This window comes from Myodes glareolus, chromosome 13, assembly GCF_982192425.1.
Source record: "Myodes glareolus chromosome 13, mMyoGla1.1, whole genome shotgun sequence".
NCBI classification, from domain to species: Eukaryota; Metazoa; Chordata; class Mammalia; order Rodentia; family Cricetidae; genus Myodes; species Myodes glareolus.
Window position 1 is genome coordinate 11,300,421 of NC_142038.1, and position 21,319 is coordinate 11,321,739.

The 21,319-nt window shown below is 45.0% G+C and overlaps 1 protein-coding gene across 3 annotated transcripts in view; it reads right to left on the minus strand.

Moving 5' to 3' along the window:
* Positions 1-13,245: 13,245 nt before the first annotated feature.
* Loxhd1 (lipoxygenase homology PLAT domains 1) overlaps positions 13,246-21,319 on the minus strand; it is a 153,733-nt gene continuing 145,659 nt past the window's right edge. For all 3 annotated transcript variants that reach the window (XM_085676398.2, XM_085676399.2, XM_048419540.3), the window contains exon 41: positions 13,246-14,756. In XM_085676398.2, the coding sequence (XP_085532524.2) occupies positions 14,276-14,756 (481 nt within the window). In that variant the 3' untranslated portion in view covers positions 13,246-14,275. The remainder of the gene's footprint in view (positions 14,757-21,319) is intronic.

Genomic DNA, 21,319 nt, shown 5'->3' on the forward strand with positions numbered 1-21,319 from the left:
CCTCATGAGTGCAGAGTGTTTATCTCGGTGCCTGCCTAAGGCACGTGGAAGGGAAATGCCAGAAGGACTTCTGCTGGCCACTGTGTCCCCAAAGGCTCATGTGTTGCTTGGTCCCCAGCTAGGTGCTTCTGAGAAGTGGGAACCTTTATGAGGTGGGGTTTGGTGGAAGGATGTTAGGTTACCGTGGCCAGGAACTCTAGTGGTGTCCTGGGAGTTTAACCTCCTGTTCTCTACTTGTAAGCCACCAGCAGGGACTTCCTCAACCACTCTCTCCTGTCATGGTGTTCTGCTCCCCAAAACTGGGAACCCAGATGAAGCTTTCCTTCTAGTATGGTGATTACCCCGGCATTTTGAAACAGCAAAAGAAAGCTGGCCAACAGTCCTTTGTCTCTCAGTAGAGTCAGCCACCTGTTTTCCGAACTTTATAGATTTTTTTTTTTTTAAGGGGGATGTTCCCGGTTTTGATCAACTTTCAAACAGCCTGTTGTATATTTGAACTGAGTCTGTTTACTTGTTCTGCAGCAAAACAGGCTTGATTTAAAGAGCTGGAGTGGGTTTCCACCCCGTCGGAAGAGCCCAAGCTCATGGGCCGGGGACTAAGTTCCAATGTATTGTCTCAGAGGCCTGAAAACTCACTTTGTCTTACAAGCTACAAACAGACCATAGCAAGCAATTACAAAAGAAAGAAAAAAAGAAAAAAAAAGCAATGGACATTTTTTAAAAGAGTGGGTTTAGACTCATAGAAAAAAAATGTAGATAAATTGCAGAGAATGTCTGTATGGACCCCCCCCACACACACATGTACACCTGACAAACTTGCTCTGCTCTTAACACTGTTCATTAGTGCAATACGTGAGCCAATATTGACACATTATTATTAAAGCCCATAAGTTACATTATGTTAATGAGCCATTTAAATTCTTACTTCATGTTCAACCAGAGGAACCGAGTTCTGTCTGTGGGTTTTTATGCATTCCTTTTCCATTGGAACCATGAGTCAGGTTCTCGGACCTTATCTCAGCAGCCAGCTGCCATGCCCACTGTGTGAACACGGAACACGGGTATAATACTGCCTCTCCTGGGTGTTGTCAGTGTGGCTCATCAGCTAGGTCTAGCTCTCTAGGCCGGGTCTCTACAGACCCAGCTCCTTCTAGCTCCTGTTTATGGTTTCGGTGGAGCAGGGTTGGCAGGGTTGTGGGAGTTGGTGGGGATCGGGACCAGCTTCCCTTCTGGACTTGGCGTCCACTCTCCACCCGTTGAGCCTTCCGGGTCTTTCTTCTTAGCTCTCTCACTGCGCTGCCAGGAGGAAGGTGGGTTCTCCGGAAGCACAGGGTGAACTCTCTCCGGGCTCCAGGAGTTCTGGCCACTAGAATGATCCTCAGGCTAAGAAGGAGCAGAGCCGGTCCTCTCTCCTGGGCGTCCTTGGTGCCTCCAGGACACCTGCCTGCAGCGACACACCCTGCCACCAGCTTCTGCTGCCCCACCCACCCAGTCCCAGAAGCACCTTCCATTCTCAAGCCTTCTCTTACCAGGTACTTTCCTGTCTCAGACATGGCAGGTTTGTGTCCTTGCCCACACATGCAGGGCACTGCCTTTGAACTGTGACTGGAGCTGCTTCCTTCATTCCATCTGATGGAAAAGCCCTTGCTGTGGGCTCCCCATGCATACCTGGTAGCTGTGCGACGCTGGGAAGGTTACTGAAACTTCCGATGCTTCCCTTTCTCCATCGGTTGAAATTGGAATAATTAATAGCATCTGTTTCATTGGTCTTTATTTTAGTCTTTTAAACTTCTAGCATGTTGAAAACAAGCACATCACATGAATACACAGGGAAAATGTCACGGATGACATAAAAACTCTGCGCATGTGTGTTACGCATGTGAGTCTACTCTTGTTGTTGATGGCTGTGTTTTCGGAACAGCATAGCTTAGACAATCACAAACTAGGCTGGTCAGTTTGGGAATTATAGTCTAAAAACAGGAATGAATGCCCTTAGCTACATCTTGTTTGTGTGTTTGGTTTGGTTTTTGGGGGACAAGGTTTCTCTGTGTAGCCCTAGCTGTTTTGGAATTCGCTTTGTAGACTAGACTGGCCTCAAAAATCACAGAAATCTGTCCGTCTCTGCCTCCTGAGTGCTGGGATTAAAAATGAGCATCTCCATGCCTGGCTTGCTCACCTACCTTTTTTTCCATTCTTGGGAATGTCTTTTTTTTTTTTTTCTCTTTTAAAAAATTTTCTTGTTTTCACATCTTCCCTTCCCCCCTCTTCCCAGCTCCCCACCCTTGCCTCCCCTCCCCCACCCCATCCATCCACTCTTCTCCACTGTTTCTCTTCAGATTCAGGTGGGCATCCCATGATATCAGCCAGCCATGGGATGTCAGGCTGCCGTGAGACCAGGCACCCACTGCTCCACCAAGGTTTGATGAGGCAATCCAGTCAGAGGCAACAGAGTCAGAGACAGGTCCTGTTCTCACTGTTAGGAGTCTCACACGAAGACCAAGTTGCACAAATGTAACATATATGGAGAGTGCTTAGGTCAGGCCCATGCAGGTTCCCTGGTTGTTGGTTCAGTCTCTGAGAGCCTGTGCACCTAGGTTAGTTCATTTTGTGGGTTTTCTTCTGGTTCCCTTCACACCACTGGGTCCTGCAGTCTTCCCCCTCTTCTGCAAGAGTCCCTGAGTTCTGCTAATATTTGGATCTGTTTCCATCAGTTGCCGGGTGAAGCCTCTGGGTGACAGTTGGGCTAGGCACCGATCTATGAGGATAGCAGAATGGCTTTCGGGTGATCTAAACCAAGAGCCCAGACATGTTAGCAGGACTCTGGGCTCCAGTGGAGTGTTTACCTTAGATCTCCTGCGTTTGTGTTACCCACCTTACAGCATCATTACCATGCCTTTAACATAACATTGGATTCATTATACACATAAAAATATTGTCACCTTCACTAAATAAATGATTGTTGCCTTCATTTAAAGATAGACCTTAGTGCTTCAAAGCCTTAAAGCTTCAACCACCTACTTTCCCTACTTTTTGTCATTCAGATACAAGCCAGGTGCAAAGCTAACCAGAAACAAGCCCTAAATTAGCTCAGCTGTATCGCCCTGACGGTCCAAAGGCTTCGTCAGCGTTTCGGGAACTGGAGGATAACAGAATACTTGGAAGACGTTACTAACCTTTATTTACCACGAACCTGAATTTGTTTTCCCTGAAACAGAAAAATATCTGAAACTATGAAAATCACACCATGCCCTTTTTAAAGATCAAATCATGGGCAACGATTAGTAAGACATCGTTTTTGCAGTTTTAACGTGGACATGGGGATGACCCACTGAGCACAGCAATCATCGCCTAATATATTATGTAAAGAATGAACGCCAGAGAAAGGCCATCTAAACACTCCAAGCCTGTGAATCTGAGGGCAGCATGAGAAGCCATCCCGTGTCAGCCCTGAAGACAGATGAACGTCGTTACCTCTACTGACAAATGCGGCAGGGTCAGTGACACTCCATGTGCCTGGCAACTGGTAAGGAAGAGTAGACCCTGTCACAGCCAGACCAGAGTCAAAGGAAAAAAAGTACTAAGACTGGGGATGGGAGCCTGTGCCTTGGGCCATAGAGCTCACGATAGATGGCCCAGCTTATACACTTGAGGCAGGGAGGGTGTCACATGTCCAGTCACGCCTCCCACTTTCCATGTATCTGAAAATGACTTTGAACTTCTGCCCCCTCTGCCTCTGTCTCCCGAATGCTGAGGTGACAGGTGCACATCACCACACAGCTTATGTGTTGCTGGGGATCAAACCCAGGGCTTTTGGGAATGGTAGGGAAGTTCTCTATTGACTGAGCACACCTTTAAGCTCCTGCCCCGCCATTAACTGGTCAGCCTTTTCCCCCCAATGTCTTTAATTTTCAGTTGGAAACAAAATGGCAGAAGCTGAAGGAAACTGGGGAGAGTCTGTGAGATGTGTATTGGGAAAACCAGGGCCAACTGTCCAGTCCTTTGCAGTTTAGGGCCTGGGTTAAAAATATGAGGGGGAGGAAGCAGGCTAAAGAACAAGTTTTAAAACGGTAATGATAAGGTTATCCCAAGGACTTAGATTCAAAGTAGTTGCTTTAAAAAAAGTATTTCTTCAGTTTTGTGTTCAAATCTGATGTAGATACCTATAGTGTCTATTAAGAGACACACTGCACATAGCTTTAAGAAATCCCTTGGGCAGCATTTCAGTGCTTTGTAATGAGTCAGAGTCCAAATGGGCAGGTTTGATAGGAAGAGACAGAAGAAACCGAGGGAAGAGTTATCACTGCGTGTGCATCCTAAGAGCCACTGTTTCTGGATGACGTTGCCTTTGGAAGTCAGTGATGGAGCTTGTCTGACACAGTTTCCTTGGAGACAACGGCATTTCCACAATGTCCGATGCTCACACACATTGGAAGCACACATATGGTTACAATGCTAGGAAGTTCTGTGTTGGCACTTACGAACCTGGCCATGAAGGGTTCACGTGGCTTCTATTTGCTCGTCTTCAGTGAACAGAGATAGATTCCCACAGCAATCCTGATACTTAAGAAGAAAGTCCGTATCCACTGGGGCTGTCATGATCTTGGAAGGACACACACTGAAAGGCTCTGTGTCTCAGCAAGTTGCCTAGGGGGTTACTGTTAGCATCTCCAGGCCAAGCTGTCCACGCATTTCAAGTTTGTACATGTAACTAGGGGCATTTTGTGCTATCTGGTAAATAACCCACTGGAGGAATGCTGAATTTTTCAGTCTTTGGACCCTAAATTTCCTCCTGTCCCCTAGCACTGAGCTCAATAGGAAGGACTTTTCTTCAGTCAGATGGCGGGACACTAGGAATTGGGCAACTGTAGATGTTTCTGGAGAAATATCCATTGAAAGAGTAGAACCATAAGAATTTGAGTCCCAGATCAGTGTCAGAGAGTGTTTTGGAGGTTCTTCATGATAAACGGGACAAGTTTTCTGTAGGAGAGTAAATGTACGGCTTCCCCACCCTCCCCTTCTATGGGTATCTTACACAGCTAGGAAATGGAACATATAAAGAACTAGTTGGATACTTTAGATGGGCCAGAGCTAGGCTCCGCACACTTTCCTGGATTCTTAGGATAAAGATGTTCATTGCACTTGGAGAATAGGCCCTTTCTGATTCCTCAGCACAGACCTCTGCCTCATGTCTGCTCTCAGGCATTCATCACACTGAAAGCCACTTGCTTCCTGTCACCAGCATCTACAAATGTCATCTTTGGCTTTGAGCTTGATGCTTGGGCATTGACAGAACTGATGAGCCTTTGCCTTCAGTTTATCCTGCTGAGCTTGAGTTCCCCCCTGATACTGGAAATCACTGCTGTGTGGGTCTACTGCCTCGGGTAGCCTCAAGACCTGATGAAACTTTTCTCAGAAGCTGCCTCACTGTTGAGGAAGTTGTGGCTGCTTTCCTCGTTGTCAGTTCGCTGCTCTGCTGCCTGTCTCTGGCCAGCCGCTCTCACAGGGGGAGGGATGCTCATGTTTTTTGTGAGGTGAGCGGCTTTCTCTTATGCCAGGTCTGCCCACACTTCGTCCCTTGTTCAGCTCAGGTGATGCATTCTGATGTCCATCACATCAGAACGGAAGTCAGATGGAAGCTGCCATTGAGGTTTTCTGGGAGAGTCACCCTCTTCCTGATCCAGGGAGATCTAATTTAACCCACTTTAATTCTACCACAAATTTTATAGTGTGCTCTATCACAAACTCATCTTCCAAGAAACAAAACAACTTCTGGTAGAGTCTTCTGAGAAATTCTGAAGTTATCCCCCAAACAATCTCGTGTGTGTGTGTGTGTGTGTGTGTGTGTGTGTGTGTGTGTGTGTGTGAGAGAGAGAGAGAGAGAGAGAGAGAGAGAGAGAGAGAGAGAGAGAGAGATTTTAAAACATTGTGGAGGACACAGAGGTAAGAGTTGACTTTCCTTCAGAGATGTGGATGTCCCACATTCTGAGGTTCACTGTAGAGGATCAAGGAAATGTCTGAAAAGCATTTCATTGTGTAAAAATCTTGCACAGATTTCTTGATATCAGTGCTATTTCAAGATGTTCTTGAAAGTAACCCCAAGACAAAAGAGGCCATGCACGACAGGTTTGGAGCCTGAGACAGTTCTGGCCAGGGTGCAGGTGTCTTCTTTAGTGTTCACAAGGAACAGTGCTGTCATGTGACTCATGTTCTGACAGTGCCGACTGCCTGTCACAAACAGAATATGTAACAAGACCACGGGGCAGAGATTATTGCTCCACCCTATATCTCTCTCCACTGTGGTTTCTTGATGTGCCGTTGCTACCCAGGTCTCTTTCTGTGATATCAGGTGAGTGGTCCTGTGCTCTGTGTTTTAATTTTCCGACAGGTCTTGTTTTTTCTTTCTTTCTCTTCTAGGGATCTCAAGGAAAGGCCAGACTTCATCTTGGAGAAAGAGTAGGATTCCTTTGTAAAGTCTTGTAGGAGAGTTTTCGGCATCCTTATATTTTCCAGTCCTGCTATTGTTCTCTGCCATTCGGTAGCTCTTCCCCTTTCTAGGTGCTGCCCACTGGACTGGTTCTATCTCCACCATTTTGAATGAAGACCCGGTTTCTATGGGTTGGCCACTAACCTTCCCTAGGGGTTCCTGGGTCCCCAACAAGTTTTATCACATGAGTCCCTGTAGTCCTTCTGCCATGCTGAGGCCACAGGTGGAGAAGAAGGACCGAGCTCCTCTGGAATGAAAGCAGTTTAAGAGACGGGCTCTGGCATGCTTTGTTATTACCAAGTTACTGTGTTGCATGCTTTGTTAATACCAGGTTATTGTGTCCAGGCTGGGCTGTTGCACCTATTCCTGTCCTCTATCCTAAGAAAGAATTGAGCGGCACCTTTGAGAAGCCCCCAGAGAAAAGCCTGACTGAGTTTTACCCCATCTGCTTTGCTTTTCAACGACCCCCTTCTCTATTCTAAACAGAAAGCAGGGCTACTGGGGCAATGTCAGATAAGCAAGGGCTCAGGACGCAAAAGTTAAAGAGGTGCCCAACCTCAGTACAAGCAAGTGCAAGTGTGGTCCACAAGAATGAGGCCCCCCTTATATTTCCCACCCTGGGCATATTGCCTACCTCACCATAGTCCTGACCCCAACAAGGAGATTTTGTTCGACCTGCAGCCCCCATGGAACTCTGTACCCCAGAGTCCTTATCCTGAGACGAAGAGGAAGGGAAAACAGTCCCTTTTGGGGAAAAGCCCCCTTCTCACCCCATCTTTCCCTGCTGCTAACAGGGCCCCAGGGTCTTTGCTGGCCCTGCTCTGCGATGGGAAGCTGGGCTAGTGTGTCTAGTATGTCATCTCTTCTCTGGCTGTGCTCCTCGCTAGAGCTCCAAGTCCAGCAAACGAAAGAAAGATTGTGTTTTCATCTCCGTAGCTGCTTATTCCCACCCCAGCATCTTTGAGGAATGAGGGCTCACACAGGTAACAAGCTCTCTCTCTCTCTCTCTCTCTCTCGCTCTCTCTCTCTCTCTCTCTCTCTCTTTTAATTTTTTAACAGAGATGGCTGGTTGAGCTCCATCCTTCCTTGAAAATTTAGGGACAAGTCTGCATTCAAGACTATTTAGAGAGAACTATAGTGGTATTGCTTTCGAGTATTTCCTAAGAAAGTATTTCCAAATGAATATTCCCGTGGGGTCTACTTTAATGAAAAGATAAAACCCTCTGCCATTAGTACAAGCTATTTACCCATAAATGGGTGCATGAAGTCTAGTAAACATTTATGCTCTAAGTGGGTTCAAACAAAGCCTTCCCGGCTGGTGGTGTTATTTTCTCAGGCTGCAGGCTAGAGAGCTCATTCCAACCAAGATTTTGATGAAAGTCAGCCCAGCTTAGTCCAGATATGCACTTTCTCAGCTCTGATGGGGGATCCAGAACAGTATTGTGGGTACTCAAAGGTGGGTTGGTGCCAGACATCTAATGCTCTCTGCACTGTGGAGGTCTCTGTATGGGACATGGAACAAGACTTGGGCAGCGGTAGATGAGATCAGGGTAGGAGAGGAGCCCCATGTGGCCCTCTATAGTCCTGCTTGTCTCCTGGCAACAGAAAGGTTCGGGTGACATGAACAGTCTATTTATCCATCGACAGAGTCAGGTACCTTCTAGCTTCCGGAGGTTCATATGGAGGGAGGACAGATGAGTCTCCAGTTTCTCATTAGCACTTAGACTACGATATATTTGAATTCCTGTTTAGAGGCTGGTGTTTTCTGTTCTATTAAACATTAGAGGTGTGTTTTTATTTATGTTTCTGTACCAATGACTTTAAGAGGAGAGTCCTTTTTTTTTTTTTTTTTTTTTTTTGGTGTTTTATTTCTGACACGGGGTCTTCATGCATAGGCCAGGTTGAGTTCCAGCTAGCAATCCTCCTGCCTTGGTCTCCTGAGTGCTGATGCTACACACACCAGCGAATGCCAATAATATATGAAGTAAAACTTTATATACATACATATGTGAGTGTGTGTGTGTATGTGTGTGCACACATATCTGTATGTGTATTTGTGTGTCTGTGTCTATTGCATGGGTCAGCATCATTCAAGTGAAATGCTGGGGGGCAGACAGACTTCAGATTTTATATTATATCTGCATATATATGATGAGATATCTCAGGGATAAGACCCAAGTTTAAACACAAAATATCACTTATGTCCCATATGCACCTGACACACAGCCCAAAGGTAACTTTGTGCCATATTCGTAGTGCACCTGTGTTTTGACAGCGACCCTTCACAAAGCTGGCTGTGGAATTTCCCACCTGTGGGGTCCTATCAGCAATTCAAAAAGTTTCAGATTTCGGAATGCTTTGGATTTCAAACGTTCTAATTAGGGCGATGCTTAATCTGCATTTATTCTTTGTTCAACTACAACCAAAACATGGAAAGTAAAACTTGGAGATAGCTCCATTCAAATTTTAAGATTAAAACTCGTTTGAACTGAAAACTTTGGTCAGAGGATCACAAACCACGTCATCTACTGGCTTAGGAGACAATAGACGCCTCAAAGTATCCCCAGAGGAAAGCGGGTCGATGAGATGAAACAACTGGGCAGAGAAAGCTAACACATTTTAGGGGTCAAGGAGATGCAGTTGAGCACCTATAGGCAGATGAGCTGGTTCAGTCTGATGACCAGTTAGACCCCTGGGCCTTTTTCCCACACCGCTCTCTGCTGGGGCCCCCTGAGCTCTTCTGTGCTCACACTTCTGATAAGGATTCATTTGCTTTTTGATGAGCTAGACCAGGGACCATCGCCTCAGGGATGGTGGGAATGAGAGCTGCACACCTTATTGGGTTTGTTGTTCTTGTTATTCTTTTTTCTTTTTTTTTAAAGACAGCGTCTCACCAGGTAGTTCTCACCAGGTAGACTCACGGAGGTCTATCTTTACCTCTGCCTCTGCCCCCCCCCCCCCACACCCCGAGCGCTAGGACTAAACGCCAGGGTTACCACGCTTAGCTGCACACCTTCATTGAATATGAAAGTCCTGGTACTATACCCCAAGACTCTGACATCCACTCTCTCCCACTCTTGGGGAGCTTGTCCTTTTTGGTGCATGGGTATAGGGAACAGTGATTGGGAGAAAAGATGAGTGTCTCTAATGCCCCAGCAAACCTAGAAGGCCACACAGTACTGGTGTTCTTCAGTGGACTGCAGATGTGGCTTTGGGGACAGAGAGGGAAGCAATTGGCAAGAGAAAGGGTACCCAGTACACTTAGCTCCTGGACGCTGATTGCATGAATGAGAGACCTAGAGGAAAACCGAGCTTGTGAGCAAAACAGAGCAACCACACTGGGCTGGATTTTTCCTTTTCCCGGTGTAGGTGTGATTAGACGCATTTCCAGAAGGTTCTGTAATGTGAAGGCATTTGCAGAACTTTTTAGTGTAATTTCCAGAAGGATCGGTTGGGGTGGGAAGAGGATGTATTTCAGCTTCACCAGTTGCTATAAAGAATCAACTTCCTTGGCAGGGAAGTCTTCTGCCAAAGATGCCACCCATGGGCAGGAGCCTAGAAATCTGGGAATAGACAGAAAAGACAAAGTCAAGGTGTGTGCTTGCTATCCAGAGGCTTGGGAATACCAGAGAAGAGGAAGCATGGACAATCCTGAAATTGAAGCTCGTCTTTATAATTTGGCCCCTATTTCACCTAAATTACCCTGGAGGCTGAAGTCATCCTGGTAACTACAAGGAAGTCTGTCCCTCCACAGTTGTAGGGTGGCTTCCAGGCTGTTGCCTCTTTTTGAGGAGAGAAAGGCTTAGGCTTGACTCTTGTTCCTGCAGAGATCACAGTTGGGTAGAGCATGCGCACAATGACAGGACATGGAGTCACTGGCTCCTAGAGGATGGGGTAGCTGCACGTCCTAGGTCCTCACGCAAACATGCCGGGCTGGTTACTTAAAACATTGGGTTTCTTTCTAGTTTCCAAGGGAAATGGAGGCAGAGGAAATTTCTCACAATATGCCCAGGGTTATAGAGCTAGGAAGACACAGGATTTGACCCAGACTCTTACCCCATATTCAAGCCTTGACATCATATTCCAGGGGTGTCCTCAGATGCCCAGAAGAAGTGGAAGGTGCAAGAAGAGTCCCCTTCTCAGAGTATGTTGTTAAAGATGTTCTCTGTTTTGAGTGTAGCACATGGTTTCAATGCCCGCTTCTCTATCCTGATATCTCAGACGTGGTAGCTCCTATTTTCTGCTCGCTTACAAAGCACATCAGCAAACCAAGTCCTTGCTTCCCTATACCTTTGTCTTTATCAAGAAATGCTGATTCAGATGGCTGTGGTGGCTCATGCCCGCGATTTCAGCACTTGAGGGGCTGAGGCAGGAGGATCACCACAAGTTCAAAACCATCCTGGGCTACAGAGTGAGACTTTATCTCCAACAAACAAACCAAAGTTGACTCATTCTTTCACATGCACAGTTTTACCTTCATCAGCGCCTCTTTGAATCTCACATCTCATGTCCAGCTGTTCAGGACAGCACGTGGCTCTGCCTTCCAGGTGGAGCACAACCAGGCCATTCTGAACCTGTTCTTGTTAAAGTCACTCCTCTCTTGCTTGGGTGACTATCATGGCCCCATCCTACTTCCTTCCTGCTGACAAGGCAGCAGTCCGGTGCTGTCAACATGGAAGTTAGATAGTGCCGCCCTCTGCTCATAGGCTCCAGTAGCGTCCCATTGCGGCCCAAACATAAGTAGGGACATGCCGGTGCTCAAGACTGGGACTCACCACTGCTGACCTTGTTAAACACTGGGTCCTCCAAGCTCATGCTGCCTTCGTTACCAGCCACCTTAACATTCTCCCACTTTCAGAATTCACCGTTGATGTTCCCTTTGTCTGGGACTTACCCTCTGATGCAGACATGACTTGTTGCCACTCCTGGAGAGACTGATTTACTCCAGGACACCTTTCCATCACATAACTTAAAGTGACCCTACATCCCAATTATATTTTTTCTCTAATTTAATTTTCTTTATTATAAAATTTCGCCTTACATACAGTAAGTTTATTTGTGCTTTAATTAATAGACTTTAAGTACCAGGAGGTCAGAGTTTTTATTGCTTACCACTCTTTCCCCAGCATTGCCTAGCAGGGTGGCTGAAAGAGAATGGCCTTCGTATATGGGCTCATGTATTTGAATACTCGGTTCCCAGTTGGTGGAAGGGTTAGATGTGGCCTTGTTAGGGGAGGGCGTCACTGGGGTGAGCTTTGAGGTTTCAAATGCTTGTACCATTTCCAGTTAGCTCTCTGTCTACTTTGTGGTCGTTATCCCAACACGTGAGCGCTCAGCTGTTGTTCCATTGCCAGACCTGCCTGCTGCCACACTCCCCATCTTGATGGTCATGGACTCACCCTCTGAAACTATAAACCCAATAAACTCTTCTATAAGTTTTCAAGAAATGAATAGCTCAAGATTGAATCAGGATTTCTGGTATTCACATTCCCTAGCCCCAGCAATCCACAGGAGTTCCCTGAGGCAAAGGGCTTGACATAGACTTCCCCTGAACAATCTTTTCTTTCATACTCTCCAGAGGTAAGCTTGTGGAAACTGTCAGCTAATGTATAATGTGCATATCCCAAGTACAGTGTTCAATCTGGTATTAGTGAATTTAGGAATTTCATGAATGGAGAAGTATTTTGCAAGAAGATCAAGCAATAGACCTTTGGAGAAATGGCCCAGGCTGGCTAGGAATGGTTCATGGAGAATAGTTGAAGGATCAAGATCAAGAACGGTTTACTCTTGAAAGAATTCTGATGAAATTGGGCATCCCCAAGACCTTGAGCCAACATGAGTCTCAGCAGAGAAGGTATTGTAAGCTCTGACAATAATTCAGCTATTCATCTCTCTCTCTCTCTCTCTCTCTCTCTCTCTCTCTCTCTATATATATATATATATATATATATATATATATATATATATCCCCTCAACAGTATATCCAACCACCTATCCATCCACTCACAGTCTACCCATCCACCAACCTACCCAAACCATTTACTCCCACATCCACCTACTCACTATCCCATCCATCCATCCATCCATCCATCCACCTATCCATTCACCATCTATCCATCCACTCATAATCTACCCATTCACCAACCCACCCAAACCATTTATCCCTCTATCCACCCATTCACTACCCCTCCCATCCATTCATCCATCCATGAGCCATCCATCCTCCATCTACCACCCACTTAGTTACATAATCAGACATTTATTCACCCACTTATCCTTCCTTCCTTCTGTATACTATTCTTCCAGTACGACACGGTTTAGTACACACACCGTGCCCTGGGCCTTGTTATAGTTCTAGGGATACAAAGATGAATTAGACCTGGTCCTTCCTGAAGACTCATGGTTCAGTTAGAAAGGCACCCACCCAAACATACCATTCATAGATGTGGGCACAACATGAGGCCTCTGAGATTTATACTGAGAGAGAGAGATAATGAAAACATTTCCTGGCAGTGAATAAAGACCTCGAGCTGAGACAAAGGGCATAAAACACAGGGCCTGGTGAGATGGAGGGGTGGATGGGTAGCAAGGAAACTTAGAGCAGAGAGGAGAGCCTAGAGGAAGCACAGGAGGGAAGAGAGATGTGAGCAGCGCTCTGGGCTTGGAGCTGAAATGACGTTCCCAAGCTAGACATGGTCCAGGTCTTAGGAACCTGGAGAGTGGGTGGGTGGGAGAGGTGGGAAGGGCCCTGTACACCCAAATGAGCAGAAGTATCAATAGTTTAATTGGGAGTTTTCAGGAATGGTTTCTTCAGACTCTGACAAGCCCCCTAAGGAACACAAAGCAAACAGCAGAGCAGGTAGATGATGACAAGAAACTTGACTATGTATGAGTGAGTACACAGTGGAGCCAGGTTTGCCTTATCCTCCTTATCCCAAGAGCAGGAAGCCAACAGTTACGAAACACATCATTAACAGAATGGAAGCACGGACGCTTCCTGTCCTAGAGAGAGGAGATGCCACATTCCACAGAGAGACCACCACGGAGCACTTGCCAGAGGGATGTGGTAGAGAAGGGTGTGGACTCTGAGCTGAGGATCCTCTCCACATTGTGATGGGAGGGGGTGAGGGGTCTGAGAGGAGCAGAAGAGGGGGCAGACAGAGACAGAGAGATAGACAGATGGGGGTGGTGGGGACGATCAGGGTGTCAGGCCGAGAGCACCCATTCTCTTGGCCTCTGCTCAGTGGTAGAAAGAATCCGCTTTTCACAAGCCCACTGTCCCTCCTTACACTTCCTCCTGCGGTTTGTCTGCATTTGCCTCTGGCTTTGTTGGGACTGGGGAAAACATACACTTCTCAGCGCTCAGATGCTCAGATGAGTTCTCGGTGGGGCGTGGTTGGTAATAATTTAATTAGCCCAGCTTTTTTGGGAAAAAAGTGTTAATTAGTTTTTGCTTAAAATACACGTCTTGATAACCTCTTCTTCTCCACTTGTCTCCCCTGAGTGAAGCCCCGATTTTCCATCCACACCCTACAGCAAGCCCAAGCCTGGGCACCATTGCTATTAAAAGGAAAGAAAAAAAAGTTTGTATAGTCATGGATTATGTCATGTGACGAATATAATTCCTGTGTCTCTGAGAGATGGAAAGGTGGAGAATCCCACAGTCATTTGCAAGGAGCAGCCTCTGATGAGTGCCAGACCTCAGGTCTGCGGCCATAACCCTGCCTCTGGAGGTCCTGGGAGATGGCCGAAGAACTCAGGGTGGAGGTTAAAAGGTGGGGTCAGAGCATCTCAGACAGACGGGAAGAGATCTCGCCAGGTGAGGCCATCCCCGCGAGACTTGTCTAGCCACCTGCCGCAGGAGAAGATGGTGGCCACTCCGGTGCTAGTGTTGGTGACCTCCACCTTCTCCACCAGCCAGCCTGAGCAGTAGCCGCTGGCGTCATGCTCCAGCCGGACCTGGCGCAGTTCTCCCAGCTCTAGCGTCTCCAGGAAGAAGCGGTCAGTGCTACCCCGCTCGAAGAGGTTGCGCATTTTCTGTTTCAGTTCCCGCTTGCCCGTGTCCCCATTCGCTCCAAAGATGGTCACAAAGACGTTGGCGTCTGTGCCCGCCCCTGGTTCGTAGCCCGTCGTCACGATGATCTCGTACTTGACTGGTACCAGGCTCTGGATCTTACTGGCGAAGCTCTCTGTGGTCTTAGTAACCTCAAACACCTTGAAGTACTTCCTCTTCCTCTTGAGGGGGATGAGGCAGTCACAGTTAAAGAAGTACCTGGCAGAGCATTAAAGAGCACACAGGAGTCAGTTCAGAAGATGCCCCAGAGGGTCCCTTCATCTCCCATAGCCTTCAACCATCATTCCAACCAAGACACCCAGTGAGGTTGGATGCCAGTTGCTCCTTGTGTCCTCTAATTCTGCTCTCGTTCTTCATATTCCACATGAAACCCATAACCCAAACCTCTTGGTCCTGTCTTTCAAATGCACCTAGAACGAGCTGGTCTGTTCCCCTATCTCATCTCCTAGTATCTCCCTGTTGACTCTGCTCTGGTTCAAATCACCATCCTTTTCAAGACGAATGTCTAGGACCTGCTAACTGGGCTTTGTGCATCTTGCTCCCTAGCTCTGGAATAAATAATTGCTTCCAGTTCTTCCCAATCCACACTGGTGTAGCAGGCTGTCCTCTAGCCCCTTCTGAACTCTCGGCAGCTGTGAATTCCCACCCACAGGAGACCAACACAAGATGGAACCCATTGTCATTCCTTCACGGAGTGGGAGAGAGACACATGAGGTCCCACCTCTTCCTGAACAGTTATAGACGGTTAGCCATTGCTTAGGGGGTGGGGAGCTAATAAGGTCCTGTCCCTCCTTGAGAATTTATAGGTAGTTAATGGTTCTGATGGGAGGTTTGGTGAAGTCCTGCCCCTTTCTGGGGACAGTTAGATTATCACTTCCTGGAGAGAAAGGTTTTCTCCAGTTGTTTAGCTGCCCATCACTTTCCTGGGCTCTTTTAAGTAACCCCAATTAAACCCACCGCTTCACCAGTCTAGACATGGATGGAAAAGCCTCCTTTGTCCTGCTGTTGGTTTCCTATCTGGAGTGAATAGCTGTTTGCTCATCTCCCCAGGAACCGTTCCCACAACACTAATAATTCAGCAGAGTTTGAAATAACGCAGTCCCAGTGCTTGCTAATGACTTCAGGAAGGCAACAATGGAAAAGTGTGCCCAGAGGTGAAGACACCGGGATAGCTGGAGAGCAGCCATCCTAAGAGGCACTCTACAGGAGCAGTGGCAAGGAGCCAGCTTTACGAGATCACTCTGGGCCAGCTGCTCAGCTCACACTGGGAACCCAGAACAAGTGTCCAGGACTAGACTGCAACGTTGTTGGCAGAAAACCTCTAAATCAAATAGAGGAAGAAAGCGTGACTCGAAATTGCAGTGTTCAGCAAAGGGGCAATTTAGTCTGATCCTTAGTCCCCACTGGACACATGGAAACAGGATCAGCACTCGCCCTTCACCCTGCGGTAACCTGCACAGAGGCAGGACCTGTGTCTGCTCTACCTCCAGAAGAACCTCCCAGAGGAAGGATTTATACTAGCATCCACCCCTCCCTCCATCTTGTAAAGACCCAGCACCTGCGCCAAGCGTCTGTCCAGGTGAGAGCCCACAGAGGCAGAGGCAGCTCTAGGCACGCAGAACACACACAGGTGGATCCTATGCCTGTGATCCACCCCTGAAGTGACTAGCACCAATTCCCTTCCTCTGAAAACTCTAGAGAGTCCTCACATAGGCAGAATCAGCACCCAGGTCCTGTAAAGAACAGACTGTACAGGTTGGTGTGGCGTGGGATTGGGAGTCTCCTAGCCCCCATCTCCGAAGTGTTGAGATTGTTTTAAGCTGCTGATTGCATCTCTCTCTCTCTCTCTCTCTCTCTCTCTCTCTCTCTCTCTCTCTCTCTCTCTCTCTTCATCTGAGGTCAACCTTGGATGGAATTCTTCTACCTGAGTACCTGAGTAGAGTCTCTTTTTGAGCCAGGGTCTCTCACTGATTAGACTAGGTTTCCCGGTCACTGGATCTCAGAAATCTGGCTGTCTCTGCTTTCCCAGCACCGGGGTTACAAGTGTGTGGCACCATGCCAGGCTTTTCTGTGGGTCCTGGGAATCAAACTCAAGTCCTCATGCCTGCATGGCAAGCACTTCCTGACTAAGCCATTGCCCAGCCTGCCTGTATTCTTTTCTATATTCTCTGTTGATTCTGTACTCACTTGGAGCTGCTGTATCTTCTCCCTTTATCCCTGCTCTCCTATTTATCCCCCCATGTTTTCTCTGTTGCTCTACACTAATTTCTAACATTACTCTGTGTCCTTACTTCCCTCCCTCCTGAAACAACTAATATCTTAGGACATGACATTCTATCTGTGCTTCTTACTCCCCCGCCGCAAATTATTTATGTTGAAGGGTGATTGCTTTAATCTGACTTCACTGTATTCTCATAGATCTGTATATTGTTTTTGGTCACTATGAAGACTGGATTCTACTCTTTGGACAAAGCTGGAGAGAAAGCACACAGACTTGATGTTTAGCCACACACCCAGGTCAGTGAGGATGAATGACATCTTAACCCTTCCACAGCCTACCACTACCTGAACATTCCAAATAGACTGGACAAATATGCATGATTAAAAGTAATCAGAATCATTCAGTCCTCAACCTAATACACAAAACCCAATGCAGAAACCCAAAAAAATACAAAAATAGCATGCAATGCAACTCCGGAGAATCACTAATTCCACTATAACGAACTGCAGGGAGTGTGGATGAGATGTAATCCTAGCAAATAATTAAGAATAATAAGAACATTTCACAAAATCAAAGAGGAAACAAATAAGTTCAAGAATAATCAATCACAAAGAGAACACACATTTTAAAAACTGAAGAATAAAATAAGAAGTCAATACAGGCTATTAAAGTGACATTCAATACAGAGAAATACTCTTAAAAGGGGGGGGAGTGGAGAACGGAAATGAAAAGCTCAATAAAGGAAAAAAACCTTCAGGAGAGAGATTCACCAACAGAATAAATTAAGTGGAAGACAGAATATCAGGGCTTGAATACAAAGTATAAATTAAGACATTCAGACACTTACAAAGATAAAATAATAAAAAAGCACAACAGAATACCCGAGACCTAAAAGATGCCACAAAAGACACGATCTTAGAGGTTGGAACAGTTCAAACAAAAGGTTTAGAAATCCTAGTCAATAAAATGGCAGTTAAACACAAGAGCCATTGAGAATGCCAGACATAAAGGACCAGAAAAGAAATTCCCCACATCAAACGTTAAATAAAACATGAAGGTTACAGAACTGAATTGAAGACTTCAAGAGTGAAGTAGCAAGTAATATATGAAGGCAACTCCATAGCTGTAACATAGGTGTAGATTTCTCAACAGAAACTCTAAAGCCCAGGAGGGCATGGGACAGTATATTTGAGCTCTGAAAGACAGTAACTACTGACCCTGATTACTATATTCAGCAAAATCATCCTTTATAATTTAAAGAAAAAGAAAAACTTTACATAATAAAACAAGCTAAAGAAATTCAAGACCACTAAGCCAGCCCTACAGAGGATAGTTTAAAGACTGTTTCCACCGTAGTGAAAAAAATATCCATGAGGTCACAGGAAAAAGAAACTACACTAGAAAAGCATATGAGCAAATAAAAAGGGGATACCAAATATCACAAAACAACAAAAAGACAGTAGCCAGTGCAGTTTTCAGTAATAACTACAGATATTAATGATCTCGATCCTCTAATCAAAAGGCACAGACTAGTAGATTGAATTTAAAAGTAAGGTCCATCTATCTATTGCCTACAAGAAACTCACCTCACTGCAATATACGAGCACAGCTTCAATGTGAAAGAATGGAAAATGATATTCCACACAAATGGAATTAAAAAACAAGCAGGTGTAGTAATACTAACAGCTGGCAAAATAGGCTTCAAACCAAAATTAATTAGAAGAGATAAAGAAGGTTGCTTCATACTGATTAAGAGATCAGTCTACTAAGAGAATATTGTAATTATAAGCCTATATGCATTGAGTATTAATACATTAACTTTATAAAACAAACACCAATGGATGTAAACACACAGCTTTACCTCAATACAATAACAGTGCTCCACTCTCACCAACAAACACGTCATCTAACAGACAAAATCAAATTAACAAAGAAACACCAAAGAAGCATCACAGCTAAGGCCACTGCAGACCAAATGGACTTAGCAGACAGCTACAGAACAGTCCACACAAACACTGCGGCACACATTTTTCTCAGAACCCCATGGAACTTTCCCTAAAATACATGACATTTCAGAACCCTGAACAAATCCTAAAAATACAAGAAAATTCAAAGGATTTCTTAAATCCTATCTTTTTGCAATTTTTGAAAATATAATTTAATTACAACACTTCTTTCTCCCCCTTTTTCTCTGACACTCTAAACCTATGCCCCTCCCCACTCTCCTCCATTATATCCTGTCTTACTGCAACAAAATAAAATCAATATCAAGAGAAACAATAGGACATAACTCATGGGGATTGAACAAAATACTGAATTATAAATGACTCATCCAGGAGATCAAGAGAGCTACTGGCACACAGTGAAAGTAGGGTTGGGATATTTCCACCTACAAACCATTACATTAAAAAAAAAATCAGAGAGGTCTCAAATACAGAGCTTAGTGATGCGCCTTCAGGCCTGGGAGAAACCAGAGCAAGCCAAATCCAAATCAGTAGGTGGAAAGAAATAATAAAGATAATGCAGAAATAAATGAAATGAAAATCAAAAGAATAATATGAAGAATCAGTGAAATAAGGAGTTGGTTCTTCACAAAGATAAACAAGATTGACAAACCTTTAGCCAAACTAACAACTGAAAAATAAGACCCAGACCAATAAAATTAGATATCATTACTGTTTAGGTGGAAACTCTGATTCAGACTCCCCTGCTCCTCTCCAAACCCCGCCCCTCAGAAAGCCCACCACGGGGCTGCCCCTCTCCTTGAGATGCTCAAGACTGCACCTACAGGGTATTTAAAACCTTCCACATGGTTTCTTTCCTGCTTTCTTCCTCTGAGAATCACCCAGAAATTGCTTTGTTCAGATTAAACCTGGTGTTGCTAATTCAGCTGGATTTGGCTTATTGCCTTGGCGGAGAAACCCACAAAAACCCAGGGATTTTCAAAATACTTATCAATTACAACAGATATCAGTGAAATTCAGAAGATCATTAAGGCATACTTGGGAAACTTATATTTGAGCTTGTGAGAAAGCTAGGTGGTAAGGGTGCTTGTTAAGAGGCCTGACAACCTGAGTTCAATATTAGGAACTTGCCTGATGGAAAGGGAGAACCAACTTCCACAAGTTGTCTGTCCTTCCACCTCCCCCACCCCGTCTCTCTCTGTCTCTCCCTCTGTGTGTATTAAAAAAATGAAAATACAGAATAGATAAATTTCTATATGCACACACTTACAAAAATTAAACCTAGATGATACAAACAACTTAAATAGACATTTAACAACCAACGGGATGGAAGCATAAATGTGAAGTTTCTCAAGGCCAAGCTCAAACGAATTCATTGGTAAATTCCATGTGATATGTAAAGAAGGACTTAGATGGATGTTCTTCAGTGTAGTCCATAAACCAAAAAGGAAAGGAATGCTACCAAATTTATTTTAAGAAAGTAGGATTACACTTCAATTAAAACCAGATAAGGGTACGAGCATGCATGCACGTGCGCACGTGCACACACACATAAACACACACACACACCAAATTCCCTGATGAACATACACAAATTACTTATAAACTGTATTCGATCACACACCAGAAAGATCATGCACCAGGCCCAAGTTGGCTTTGTTTCAGGACTATAAAGCTAGTTCAACATCATAAATCAATAAATGTAATAAATCACATTATAGATTCAAGGACAGAAATCACATGATCATTTCAGTGATTGCAGAAAAGGTTTTCTGACAGATTTCAATAACTCTTCATGACAAAATTCTAGAAGAAACTAAGAATAGGACAATGTAATAAGGATCGTCTTTGACGAACATATTTAACATTGCATTAAATAGGGAAAATCTCAAGACATTCCCACTAAAATCAGGAATGAGACAAAGGGCTCCACTTTCTCCATGCTTATGTAATACAGTCTTTAAAGTCTTAGAGCGCTAAGGAAAGAGAAAAAATAAAAGAAACATAGACATATATGAAAGAAAGAAGTCAAACTACGCATATCTGCAGACACTATGATACTGTACATTCAAGACACTAAGACTCTAGAAGAATACTCGGAACTGATAAACACAGTCGACTGAAGATTTCTACAGTGAAAACTTTAAAAGACCAAAGGAAGTAAAGGCATTGGAAGAATTAATCTGCAGAATTAATTAGTAAAAATGGATATAGATTCTTTGCAATCCCCATCAAACTTCAAACTTCACTGTTCAATGTCATTCTTTACAAAAACATAAAAACAACAAAAACTTCCTAAAACTAACACGCAGCAGGCTCTGGATCACACAAAGCCGTCCTGAGCAGAGTGGACAGTGCTGGAGACTGACTTCCAACCTCTTCCAAGCTATAGTTCAGAGCCACGGTAACAAAAGTAGCTCGATACCCACAGGAAAAACATAGTGGGGATGATTTAAGAACCCACATTTAAATGCACAGCTATAGACACCTAATTTAATTTACTTATTTTACCAAGGTACCAGATAACATACATTGGAGAACAGACAGCCTCTTCAGAAATTGTGCTAGGAAAACTG